Below are 12326 nucleotides of genomic sequence, written 5' to 3' on the forward strand. Positions count from 1 at the left end.
TGACTGTAGAGCAGAGCTCCATTGTTTGCAATCTGATTTAAAGTGCGTATTTAAATCGAGACGCGAGTTAATCAAGCATTTTTGGTCAAGTTAATATTTTTTTAGCGGTTTACTCCATTGACAAACTTTCGACCCACTCGCCTCCTCGCATGCCCTCTCTTTCCACTCGAGCGCCCCATCTCTTTCTGTGTTGACCAATAACCAACCACGGTTAACCAGACAAAAGGCCACAAAAATGCCACGAAAATCCCAAACTAAAATTGCACACAAACAGCAGAACGGCAAACAAATGGCTTAACCCCACAGTGCCGGGCAGGCCAAGCCCCAAGAGAGAGAGACGGCCATATGGGGTGCGACAGAGATGGGGCGAAGAGAGAGCGTAAAAAACTGCGCAAGCTGGGCATAAAAATTCAAGGCAATTATGCATACAACTTGACAACTTCCAGTAAGAGGGGCTACAATTTATGGGGGGATATGGAGTGCGGGGGGTGTGAACCCCCCAAACATTGCTCAAAATTACTATAAGCCTACGTTTCATATAACTAACTAGGTTAAATTATAAAAATTACAAAAAGTCGTGTTTTTATTTACATAATTTAATACGAAAGAGGTTTCTCCTACTTTAAAATTATTTATAGTCTTAAATTTGATTTTTACAAGAATGCCAAAAACATTTCACTGAAACAAGTAGTGTTTTTTTTTTTAATTAATTTAATTATAATTTTAAATGTATGTACATATGTAAAAATTAGAGAATTCTCAAATTCGCTTGTGTTTTTCTTTTCGGTGCACCCAAGTGTCAATAATGGCGCTGAGAACTCTTTAATGTCGAGCGTTGCTGTCTTGGTTTTATTTTTAACCCCACATCCCTGGCTCTGTCTCCGTCTCGCTTGCACCCGTCTACCCGTCTCTTTCCCGCGCGGAGATGCTTGAAAAGTTACGACGACTTTGGCCAGAAATACAAACCAGCAAACCGCGTTTTGATTTGCAACCCTTGGTGGGCTAAGACGGTCGACCAGAGGAAAAACCAGAAAAGTGGGTGGAAAATATGGTTTAACCCCCGCCCCGTTCGCCCACTCGTGCCGTCTCGCTCTATTCGCCCAAGCACCAAAGGACCAAACGACCAAAGGACCGAAGGCCGAAGGACCTCTCTCTCTCTGGCAAAGCCAAAGCCAAACTAGTTTTGTGGCCGCAGCTGCCGCCGCCCTTAACCCCCGCGCGCCCCCAGTGCCGGCGGAAGACCACCCCTTTAACCCACTCGGTGTCTGGCTTTTCGGGGTGGAAAGGAAAAGGAAATGCCAAGGGAACGGGGCAAACAACAAACAAAAAAAAAAAAAAGAAATACAAAATTGAAACATGAAACGTTCGGCGGACAGGAGCGTTTTCCAAGACGCGCTCTCCGTTTTTCCAGCCAGATAGAGACGGAACGTGCCAAACGGACAGAGAGAGCGATACAAACTTGGTAAAAAAGAGTTGTCATGGAGCCGCGAACGAAACAGGGGCGTCCTTTTCAAGGGGGCAAAGGCAACTTATCTGAAGAGCAAAATAAAAATGATTGTGACTCATTGCGAAATATTAATATATTTCATTCTGTCTGCGACTTAACTCACTAGCTAACTAACAATAACTTAAAAGGTTTTATAACAATTTAAATAAACGGAAGCAAAACCCCCTCGGCAGTCTGGGCCACTGCTGGAAAAGGGAGAAAAACACAATAGCAGCTGGAAAAAAGTGGGGAAAATGGCAGGAAAATGCAAAAAATATGGAAAAAATCGAGGAAAAGCCAGGGACGAAGGCGCAGCAGAGGAGCCAAGTCCTCGACCACTCCGACCATTCAAGCCGCCCGATGCCACGCGATACCCTACAAGCGAATGGCGCGGCATATGCCACTTCAAAATGGCCGCCAATTATGCGAAATTTGATACCCAGCCGAAGTGCGTTTTTTACATATCAATTGCGAGCAGATCTGAAAACTGGTTCCTGGCTTCCTGGCTTCCTGCTCGCTATCCAAAATCCAAAAGGGGTCGCTCGCAATCGCATTAAGGACGCACTCCTCGGGCGGACTTAACGGATTTCCAGCTCTAATCTGCACATTGTCTGCCCATCGGAAGTTCGAGGGCATGTGTGTGTGTGTGTGTGTGTGTCTGCGGAGCGTGCTGGCTGTATATAGCCGCGATTTTGATACATACACCCATTTACTATACAAAGCCAAAAGTTGCAGTTCAGAAGTTAGCGCCAGGAGTGCCTGGGAAAGAGGGTTACGAAAGGACGAAAGGGGTTGGGGGAAGTAGTAAAAAATGGAGGATCGCTTGGTGGGAAAAAATATTTAATCAAGAACACATCGAACTTCTGTAGAGGGTGGCCGATGCATTGAGATCTAACCCCTTTTAAGACAGTTTTTAAATACATTTCATACTGCAACAAAATAATATGTGAAGCACAATAATCGAAAAAATCCTATATTAACATTCAGTAACTTTCAAAAGGAGAAAACAGCCAGGTCCTGAGTTAAAAACCATTAATCAAATGAATTGTATTGATATAAAGTAACTATAAATATCAAAAGATGCAATAAAACGATGTCGATTGACACGAAAAGTGTCCTTTGATCAAAAACAGCCCGAAACATAACCAAAGGACCTTTGTTGTGCCAACAAATAGAAACAACTTGCACACTCCTCCGACTTTTCTTTACTGTTTCCCGTTTTTTTGGGAGTTTTTTTGTAAACAATTTGTAGAGGAGAGCACATGTGTAACAATTGCCGGCGATCATTAGGATTTCAACGCCGATCGGACAGCTGCATTTCCCCCCACCAATATTTCCCTCTTCGATTTTTCCTCGGCTAATTGTCGCGGGCCCAAAAGAAAGTCCATTCAAAATGGTTACGGATCGCTCCTGCCAAACATCCATTGTTGGAAAGTAAATAGAGAGGGGCCAAGTCAACGAGGAAAACTAAGGAAATATGTGCAAACAAGGAGCACAAATGATCCGAAAAATGCTGAAATCTTCATGACATGTGTCCCAAGCATTCCAAGGATACGAGAATCCGAGGAACCGGCACGATTGGGCCAAGATGGAGTAGCGCACACGGGCCAAGGAACAGCTGGCAGCCGGAAAACTGTGTGGAAAACGGTGGAAAGCCAGCCAATGCATGGCCACCTAACCAAAACACAATTTTGTGGGAGTGTCGCAAAGGCAAAGGCAAAGCAGAAAAAAAAAAAAAACAGAAAACCAAAACCAAAAAAAGGAAAAGGTAAAAAGAAAAACAGAAGGAAACCCGAAACACACTCATTCCCCGTTTTCCACCACACGAAAGAAAATAAAAAACACCCCCAGAACGCAGAAAAAAAATCACTCAAACAAGCGTTTTCCAATGGAAAGTGGTGAACCGGCTGTGGTGTAATTTTTTCCGAGGGTTGAAGGACGTCGCCGGCGGGGGAGGGGGTGAGGATGGGGAGGGTGGGCGGTCGGAAGCCGCAGCCGCAGCCAACGTCGCTGCCGGCAGCGCTGCCAGCGCCACAACCAAAACAACAAACCACAATTCACTTACACAACGCCGCAGCCGCAGTCGCTGTCGCAGTCGCAGTCGCAGTCGCAGTCGCAGTCGCTCTGCTGCCGCCGCGCTGCCCGCTTTTTCGCTTTTCCACTGCTGCTTTTTGTAAATAAAGAACAATGCGCAAATTGGCGGCACAAATTGTTAAATACACTTTTTCAGTATATTTTTAAATACGTTTTTAAGGAACATATTGTGAGACATTTTTTTGTTTACTGCCCGTTAGTTCTTACTTTACATACATTTGTTGGATGTTAATACATTTACATTATATTTTTCATAAATGTTATATGTTATGTTATTTACTTTTTACTCCAAAATACGTTTAAAGCTTGTGTGAAATGAATCTTGTTGCATTAAAAGCGTTCTACATATTATTTTATTTTGTTTTATTTATTAGTTTTACTTTTATATTACTCTTAAGTTACGCTTGTCATTTGGAATAGTTAAATTAACCAAAACACTGAAGAGTACAAAAATGTGCCTCGATTGGCAGTCGCTTTTGTTTTTATTCTGCTGTGAGAATCGGCCGTGAGAATTTCCCCTGCGCCACTGGAATTTCCACGGCGCCAGAGCCAGAGTTTTCCGCTCTCTGTCGCTGTTTTTTGTTGGCGCTTCTGGACTTCTGAGCTTCTGCTGGGGCCCAGTGCATATCCTTGGGTTCTGAGTCCTGTGCCTGGGATGGATCCCTGTGCCGTCAGTATTGCCCAGTTAACGGCTGAGCGAGGAGCTCCCTGAGGAGAGGCGGAGCCACGATCGCCGCAGCCGTCTCTGTCTCTCCCACAACGATACAGCGATACAACGATCGCCCTACTAATAAATCATCCCCTCTTGGATGTCTGCTATTTCCGTACCATCTGCTCTCGCCAACGGTTGGCCGATCTCTGCGGTTACCCCCACCCCTTGCCCAACGAGCGCAGCTGCCTCTCTTTCGCTCGCCTCGTGCCGTCTCTTTCTGCGAGGGGGAGGGATCTCGCGTATGTACATGAGCAATGCAAATCGGCAAGAGCGGCAAGGCGATTGGGGGATGAACGGAGCTCTCCTCTGTCCGCTCCTCGGAGGTAGATCTTCCACAGATCGTTGTTGCGATAGCCATTCATTTGGAGGATCTTTTTTCGGGGAGCGCATGGCATTTGCATAAGTGAAATCGCAACTCACAGATATCGCTTGAACACTACAAATACTGCACTAAATAATAGCTGCACTAAGTAATAGCTGCACTAAGTAATAGCTGCACTAAGTAATAGCTGCACTAAGTAATAGCTGCACTAAGTAATATTTGGGGCTGCTCTTTTGGGGGTAAGTAAAGAAATTGTTAATTACGCTGATAGTTTATTTGACCAAATTACACTGTGGTGCACTTCGCATAATTTGAGCTGCGAGAATACAGATTTTTGTCCCCTTAATCCGCCTTCGGTTAATCCCACTAAAAAGCGAAGTCTTTTGAGTTTTTGGTGGCCAGGTAGGCATTTCCCGTATCAGATGCTCGTAGTTTATTTTTTTGGGACCATAGTTTATGGCCCGTGGCGGCGGCTAATCGGCCAAAATATTTGCGGGGCGTGCTGCTTAATCCGGGAGATTGACTTTCATAAGCAAAGGATTAAGATTGCGCGGTTGGACTACCTGTTTTTGAGTTGCGAGTTGCGAGTTGCGAGTTGCTGTATATGGTGGTACATCTGAGGGTCACAGGTACTTGAAAGCCCGTAAAACCGTAGTTTTCCCACTTTTTTGGGGCCGCAAATAAAAAGCATCGGAGGGCCCATAAAAAAGGGTTGATCCTTGGCTCCTGTGGGCTCGCAGCGAGTTCGGTATGGAGAGCAGGTACTGGTGATCTCTGTGAGGCAGTACCGCGCGGGTCCTGCGATGCGCGTGCTGCGGCAGCTCCTGTCGCAAATTGCCAAGGAATCGCAGCAGGATCCAAGCAGCGACGACAGAAGCGCTGATTTCCCGGGAAACCGGCAATCGTGAATCGCCCATCGCCCATCGGCAATCGCGTCCTTGTCGCACGCCCGCTAAACCTGCGCTGTCCTGCCATATATCCCGGGGCTATATGGCGTGGAATCGGTGTAGGGACACGAGGTCCTTCGCAGCGAGCGGCCGCGCACGTACAAAAGGCAGTGTAGCGCTGCCGATACACAGGATTTACTGGAAGTGTGCGTCTATAATGTCCAGCTGAGAGCGGCGCGTTCTCGCGACATTTTGGTTGGTCTTGCCTCGTGGTTCCCCTACCAGGATGGCAATGCTCCCCACTCCTTGAGCTCCTGCTCTATCTTCTTCTCCTACTCCTCCCGGTGGTTGGAAGTGTTCCCGACTCGCGGGTCCTGTGTGGCCTCGTTTTTAAGGTTGTTTTGGTGGGCCGCAATTTTTTGGCCAGTCAGGCACTTGATTTGCGTTGCACTGCGCGAAATGGGTGTTCAAGAAGTTGCAAATATTACTTAGAATTCTGGAAAAGTATAATGTGTAAATAAATTGCTCATGCTGTCAAGTGCTTTTCTGCAGCAGAATTTAATTTAAATTAGACAGCACTTTGTTATTACTTAAAGTGAATTAAATGAGTTCATATTTATTATTTTAAAGCTGGGCTAGTTAAGCTAAAAGTACAAACCTATAAACCTCAAAAATACGGATACAGATAAATATAAAGATTTAAGGGAGTTCATCAGCTGGCCAAAGATACTCGATGTTCTTCCAAGTATGACACTTCCGGATCAGATTAAATCCGATCAGCTAGCTAAACCTGATCCAATCAAGGATCGGCGATCGCAGGCAGCGAAAATGGAAATGAAATCGAAGAGGATTGCGCCACACGAACTGAGAGGCGCTCAAATATTTACATGACTAATCGCAGGATAATCGCCCGATCAGCATTAGGATTAAGTTCGATCCCCGCAGAGATCGGTGGCAGTGAATTTCGAGATACTACTGGAAGCGGACCGGACCTGACAATGGGTGTTAGTTGGACAGATCCAGATCGGAGATTGCAGATCAGTTGATCGAGTTCCGAGTTCCGAGATTGGAGATCGGCGATTGGCGATTGGCGATGAAGTAAATTTGGGCGGAATCGGGAAAAACATTGAGCAACAGTGAGGGATCAGTGTGGCGTAATATGATCAGCCGGGGATTTCTGATTATTTTGAATGAAGCACTAATTTTTGGGACATTCACCAACAATGGAACGTATGGTTACACACGTGTATATGTTTAATAATTAGATCTAATCTTAAATTACTTAACTTAACTTAATTATAATGAAAATTTAAAATCGTTGAATACGATTATTAATAGTTTTCTGAACAGAATATTCAAACGATTGAGTCTGAAAGACCGCAATAAAAATGGTATATGGTGCTGAAATACCTTAAATAAATGAATAAGTAAAACATATAATACTAAATACAAATATAAAGAAAAATTGAAATAATTTTGTGATGGTATACCATAGTGCATACCATCCTCATCAGCTGGGGAATTGTGTAACATAACTACATAAATATATATAAATATACTGTCATATATTTGAAGTCCTATGTTCTTTTTGGAGCTCAATATCATATGGTTTATTTTCCTAAATCCACTTTCGTATCAATTGATTATAGTATTATCAACCAATCCTTTGATCCCAAGGATTGGGATTGGGGGTAATCATAGCTCTCCCGATGCTTGTGATAATATTTATGATAATTTCGCAACCTGATCCCTTCTCGCACTGACTAATTAAGTCCTCATGTCCTGTCCGCAGGACGCCCCTGGCATCCTAGTAGCTCGGGAAGGGGAAGTGAACGAGAAGGTGATGGTGATGGTGAAGGGAACTCCCCGTGTGGACATGGGTGCCTACCTGTACCGCCCGCCCCCGCCCCCCTCGGCGACCCCATCCGCAGGAGGGCTGCCAAAACACGCGCGCCGCTGGAAGTGGAAAATGGGAAACTGTTGCATGGCCGTTTTCTTTTGGCGTGCGTGGCGAAAAAAAAAAAACAAAAAATTATTCAAAGCGAAGAAAAGGAAAACGCACACAATTTCCAGACCGCCTGTGGGGAAAAGCGAGAGAGGGAGCGAGAGCCAGAGCGAGAGAGTGGAAAAGTCTCGGTGTATTTCTTTTTTGAGTTTTTCTTTGGTGCAATTTCCAGGCCATCACTCTCTCTCTCTCTCGCTCTCGCCCGTGCGATTTTCCTTTTTCCGCTGTTATTTTTTCCTTTTTGGCCACAAGTAACAAGCGACTTCTCTCTCACGAACACAGACACAGACACACACTCACACAAACACACACACACACACAGCCATACACACAGAGAGACCGCAATGGAAAAATGGGAAATTTTTTGCTGTGGTTGTTGTTGCGGCGGCAATGGTGGTTGCTCGATATACCGATATATACCTGCCCCGGCACCCTTAAAGGCGCGCCTGTGTGCGTAGGTAGCCAACCACACCACCATACCGCCCAGGATAATGGGCGGGAACGAGACGGCGCTACCGCCGTGCAAGTGGGACGGGGCACAAACGCCGACAGAGCCGTCGGCAGAGGCGGCGAGCAGCGCATTCCACTTTAAATACTGCCAACGATCGCAGCAGAGAATCAGTTCACTCAGCGACTTTAGCGTGTCGAGAACGCACAGAGAAATAATATCGATTTCGATTTCGACTTTGGAAAACACACAAACCGAAATACAGAAACAGGCTCGAAAGAAGCAGAGTTCGAAATCGCGAAACAATACCAATCCCAAACCAAACACGACCAAACGAATTTTTTCCAAGTGACCCCCGATAAAGTGAAGTGCATACCGAGAATCCGCAATAGAATTGAATACCGGCAATCGACGACAGCCCCAGGATTACGGCTACGATTTCCACATTCGGATACGAGATGCATCTGCCAGCGGGTCCAACCATGGTGGCCAACAACACACAGGTCCTGGCCGCTGCCGCCGCCGCAGCAGCCGCCGCTGCGGCCGCAGTTGCTCAGGGTCCTGGGCCGCAGCAGCAGAGTAGCAATGCCGCCACCGCCACCGCCACCGCCACCGCCTCCGCAATCGCCATCAATCCCGCCCAGAGTCTGGCCAACACGAGCACCCACTCGGCCAGCAGCACCGGCAGCTCCACCCCGGATCTCAGCACGAACAACACCAGCTCGAGCAGCAACGCCACCACCAGTCCGCAGAACTCCGCCAAGATGCCCAGCTCGATGACCGACATGTTCGCCAGCCTGCACGAGATGCTGCAGGAGTACCACGGCGAACTGGCCCAGACCGGATCGCCATCGATCCTCTGCAGCGCCCTGCCCAATCACTGGCGGTCGAACAAGTCGCTGCCCGGTGCCTTCAAGGTGATCGCCCTGGACGATGTGCCCGATGGCACATTGGTGTCCATCAAGTGCGGCAACGATGAGAACTACTGCGGCGAGCTGAGGAACTGCACCACGACCATGAAGAACCAGGTGGCCAAGTTCAACGATCTGCGCTTTGTGGGCCGATCGGGACGCGGCAAGTCCTTCACGCTGACCATCACCATTGCCACCTATCCGGTGCAGATCGCCAGCTACAGCAAAGCCATCAAGGTGACCGTCGACGGGCCACGGGAGCCAAGAAGTAAGCAAAGTGAGTTTTTTAGTTTCCGTTATGTTTTCAGTTTGATCCACTCCCAAAGATCCCCAAAAACCTTCCCAAAAACCAATTCAAAAATCGTTTGCATATCTCGAGAGCAACTTAGTTGCATTTCTTTCATTTCATTATAAACTTAAAAACTTTAAAAATATTTGCCAAGAGTTCTTTGAACTACTTATGATCTTCAATCTTTTTAAACCAACTTTAAATGATCAGTCACTTTTGAAACAACTTGAAGATATTAGCACTTGAATATCCATTGCAATCTTCTACCGCCAACCAAATCCCCCACCCAAAACCCTTTTTAAAACGCATCCCGATGAAACCCGAGTTGTGCTTTACTGACTTTCCGCTCTTTTTTCTTTATCCTTCCAGGCTATGGCTATCCCCATCCCGGCGCGTTTAACCCGTTCATGCTAAATCCCGCTTGGCTGGATGCGGCGTACATGACCTACGGCTATGCGGACTACTTCCGCCACCAGGCAGCCGCCCAGGCAGCCCAGGTGCATCATCCGGCGCTGGCCAAGTCCTCCGCCTCCTCGGTGTCGCCAAATCCCAATCCATCGGTGGCCACCAGCTCCTCGTCGGCGGTCCAGCCAGCCGAGTATCCACATCCGGCGGCAGCAGTAGCGGCAGCGGCGGCGGCGGCGGGACAACCGGCGGCCATGATGCCATCGCCACCAGGTGCGGCGCCTGCCACACCCTATGCCATGCCCCAGTTCCCATTCAACCATGTTGCCGCCGCAGCCGCCGCCAAGGCAGCCACGCCACACGCCTTCCATCCGTATAACTTTGCCGCGGCAGCGGGCCTGCGGGCTCGCAATGCTGCACTGCACCACCAGAGCGAGCCGGTACACGTCAGCCCCGCCTCCTCCAGGCCCTCCAGCTCCTCGCCCACCCAGCAGCACGTCCTGCTGAAGCTGAACACCTCCATCGAGACGAGCTCCATCCACGAGCAGTCCGCCAGCGACGGCGACTCCGATGACGAGCAGATCGACGTGGTCAAGTCGGAGTTCGACCTGGACAAGAGCCTGGATGTGGCGCCCCTTCGCATGCGCTGCGACCTCAAGGCGCCCTCGGCCATGAAGCCCCTCTACCACGAGAGCGGTCCTGGAGCGGTCGCCAGTAGCCGCCAGCCGTCGCCGGAAACGACCACCAAGATCAAGAGCGCCGCCGTCCAGCAGAAGACCGTGTGGCGGCCCTATTAGGTCCTGATCCTGATCCTGATCCCCAAGAATCTGGAGGAGTGAAGAAAACAAAGTGATAAAACAGCGGCGGCGCAGAGCGGCAAGCGGGCAAAAATTATAATTGTGATATAGTGTTATAAGTTACGACGCCTCCGGCCGGCAAACGGAGCAGCCTCATCAGCGGAAAAGAAGGATAAACAGTGGCAGCAGAAGCAGCAGAAGCAGCAGCAGGATAAAGGATCAAGGACAAAGAACCCCCATCCTGGACATCAGACTCCGGCGAAGTTTTATGCTCGGACTCATAAAATCGTGCGACGAGTCTGAATCACAGGCCCTCGATTTTCACCAGGATTTTTTACAAATCCCAGCAGAAAACACGAAAACTCAACCCAAAAAGAAAATACCAAGAAAGCCAACTTTAGTTCAATTTCATTTCAACACAAACAACAACAACAAAAAAAAAAACAAAACAAACAATTTGTACATAGCTAACTAGTTGTAACACACCCAACTTTTTTTTTTTGAGAACCTATTTTTTTCGATGGATAATATGCGAATTTAGCTATTTTTAATCATTATGTTTAACTAGTCGTCTAAGCGAGAAATCAATTTTTTTGTCTAGCCATAAGTTTTAGCGCGAAAAGAGATCTAACACAAAAATCGAATTTGAAACAAAACCAAATAAAAAACAAAAATCACACACAAAAAGTATTTACAAAATATGACGTATTTGTTTTCATTTCTTAAAAGGTTTTCCCAATACTTTTAGGAATTCTCTTTCAGCTAAAAGTCAAACACATTCTCAACTATTGAGGTTCCAAACAACATTTAAGAGTTTTCCAATTCCTATATTGAAATGTATAGACTTTTTCTTTGGATTTTATTTTTTAGCCTTCTAATCCAAAATTTTGTCCAACAGTCTTCGCCTGTTTGGGGAATTCCACTTAATGAACCACTAACGCTTATTTAAAATTGGATTTTCCCTTTCAAAAAATGAACTCCCTATCACGTTTGGCCAGCAGACTTCAAATCAAAAATTAAATGATAATAAAATGCGACAATGAATCGCCTCGCAACCTAAGAAAGCCCGAAACTAAATTATCACACCAAAACATTTGGAAAACCCAACCGCGAATTAATATTTCCATTAACTTATCTGTTGAGCATTATCGATAACAACTATTTGTGATTGTCAGTTGGGGGGAAAAATCCAAGTGTCTGGCACTTTTACAAAGAATCTTTTTGCTAATCAATCAAAACAATGGTTGAGTATCTCGGGTATATAATTAGTTTCATAATTCGAACTTGGGTTTTCCCATTATTCCCAAGTACTTTGATATTTTTGAGAACCATCTAAGTTTGGGTTGCTTAAAACAACTTTAAACTGAAATAAAAACATACAGCAGGAATATATTATATTATTTATATATTCATTGTTTCGATAGCATTTTCTGCAGAAATGTGACGGTTATTGGTCATACATAAATCAAATTTAGTGATTTTCAAAAATGCTGAAAATTTTCAACAATCTGTCACTGGTGGTTCGCGCAAATCGAAGGACATCTGCTGACCGCAGGACATGGACATGGCCAAAGCCCAAATTGATGGCAATTAATGCGGATTATTGGTGATTAGGGAACCTCGTTGAGTCGGCAGGAGTTCGCTTTTCGACAATTGCCGCATTAATTGGCATAACTAACTCGATTCCGTAGCCAGGATACAGCCTCGGATGCGGCATGCAGATACACAGATGCAGATGTAGCAGAAAGGACATTCAGCATACGCTGGATGCAGCAGGACATGCAGGACATGCAGGACATGCAGGACATGCAGTTGGCCAACCGCAGTGAAATTGGTCGGGGCCATTAACCGCACAGTCGCGCTGAGTTATCTCCTTTCGCTGGTCAACACCTTGGTTCATTTGGTTTGTGTGGGCCGTCAAGGTCGTCCCGCTGCCGCCCGACCTTGCCTTCGATTGGTCAAGGTCGCAG

General features: G+C 46.5%; 1 protein-coding gene across 2 annotated transcripts; it reads left to right on the plus strand.

Moving 5' to 3' along the window:
- The first annotated feature begins 8114 nt into the window (after window positions 1–8114).
- On the plus strand, window positions 8115–10785 carry LOC6526107 (segmentation protein Runt). 2 transcript variants are annotated; one of them, XM_002101888.3, is made up of 2 exons: window positions 8115–9142; window positions 9524–10785. In XM_002101888.3, the coding sequence occupies exons 1-2, from the start codon at window positions 8413–8415 to the stop codon at window positions 10354–10356; spliced, it is 1563 nt and encodes a 520-aa protein (XP_002101924.1). In that variant the 5' UTR covers window positions 8115–8412; the 3' UTR covers window positions 10357–10785. The 2 variants fall into 2 exon arrangements, with proteins under 2 accessions (XP_002101924.1, XP_039231653.1); XM_039375719.2 differs by having other exon boundaries at window positions 8192–9133.
- The last annotated feature ends 1541 nt before the right edge of the window (window positions 10786–12326 follow it).

Source organism: Drosophila yakuba, chromosome X, assembly GCF_016746365.2.
Source record: "Drosophila yakuba strain Tai18E2 chromosome X, Prin_Dyak_Tai18E2_2.1, whole genome shotgun sequence".
NCBI classification, from domain to species: domain Eukaryota; kingdom Metazoa; phylum Arthropoda; class Insecta; order Diptera; family Drosophilidae; genus Drosophila; species Drosophila yakuba.

What these genes read in the sequence shown, in the direction of transcription:
- LOC6526107 (XM_002101888.3), top strand. Translation starts at nt 8,413, where the DNA reads ATGCATCTGCCAGCGGGTCCAACCATGGTGGCCAACAACACACAGGTC. An exon ending in GGAGCCAAGAAGTAAGCAAA is followed by an intron (nt 9,143 to 9,523) that starts GTGAGTTTTTTA and finishes TTATCCTTCCAG; the next exon opens with GCTATGGCTATCCCCATCCC.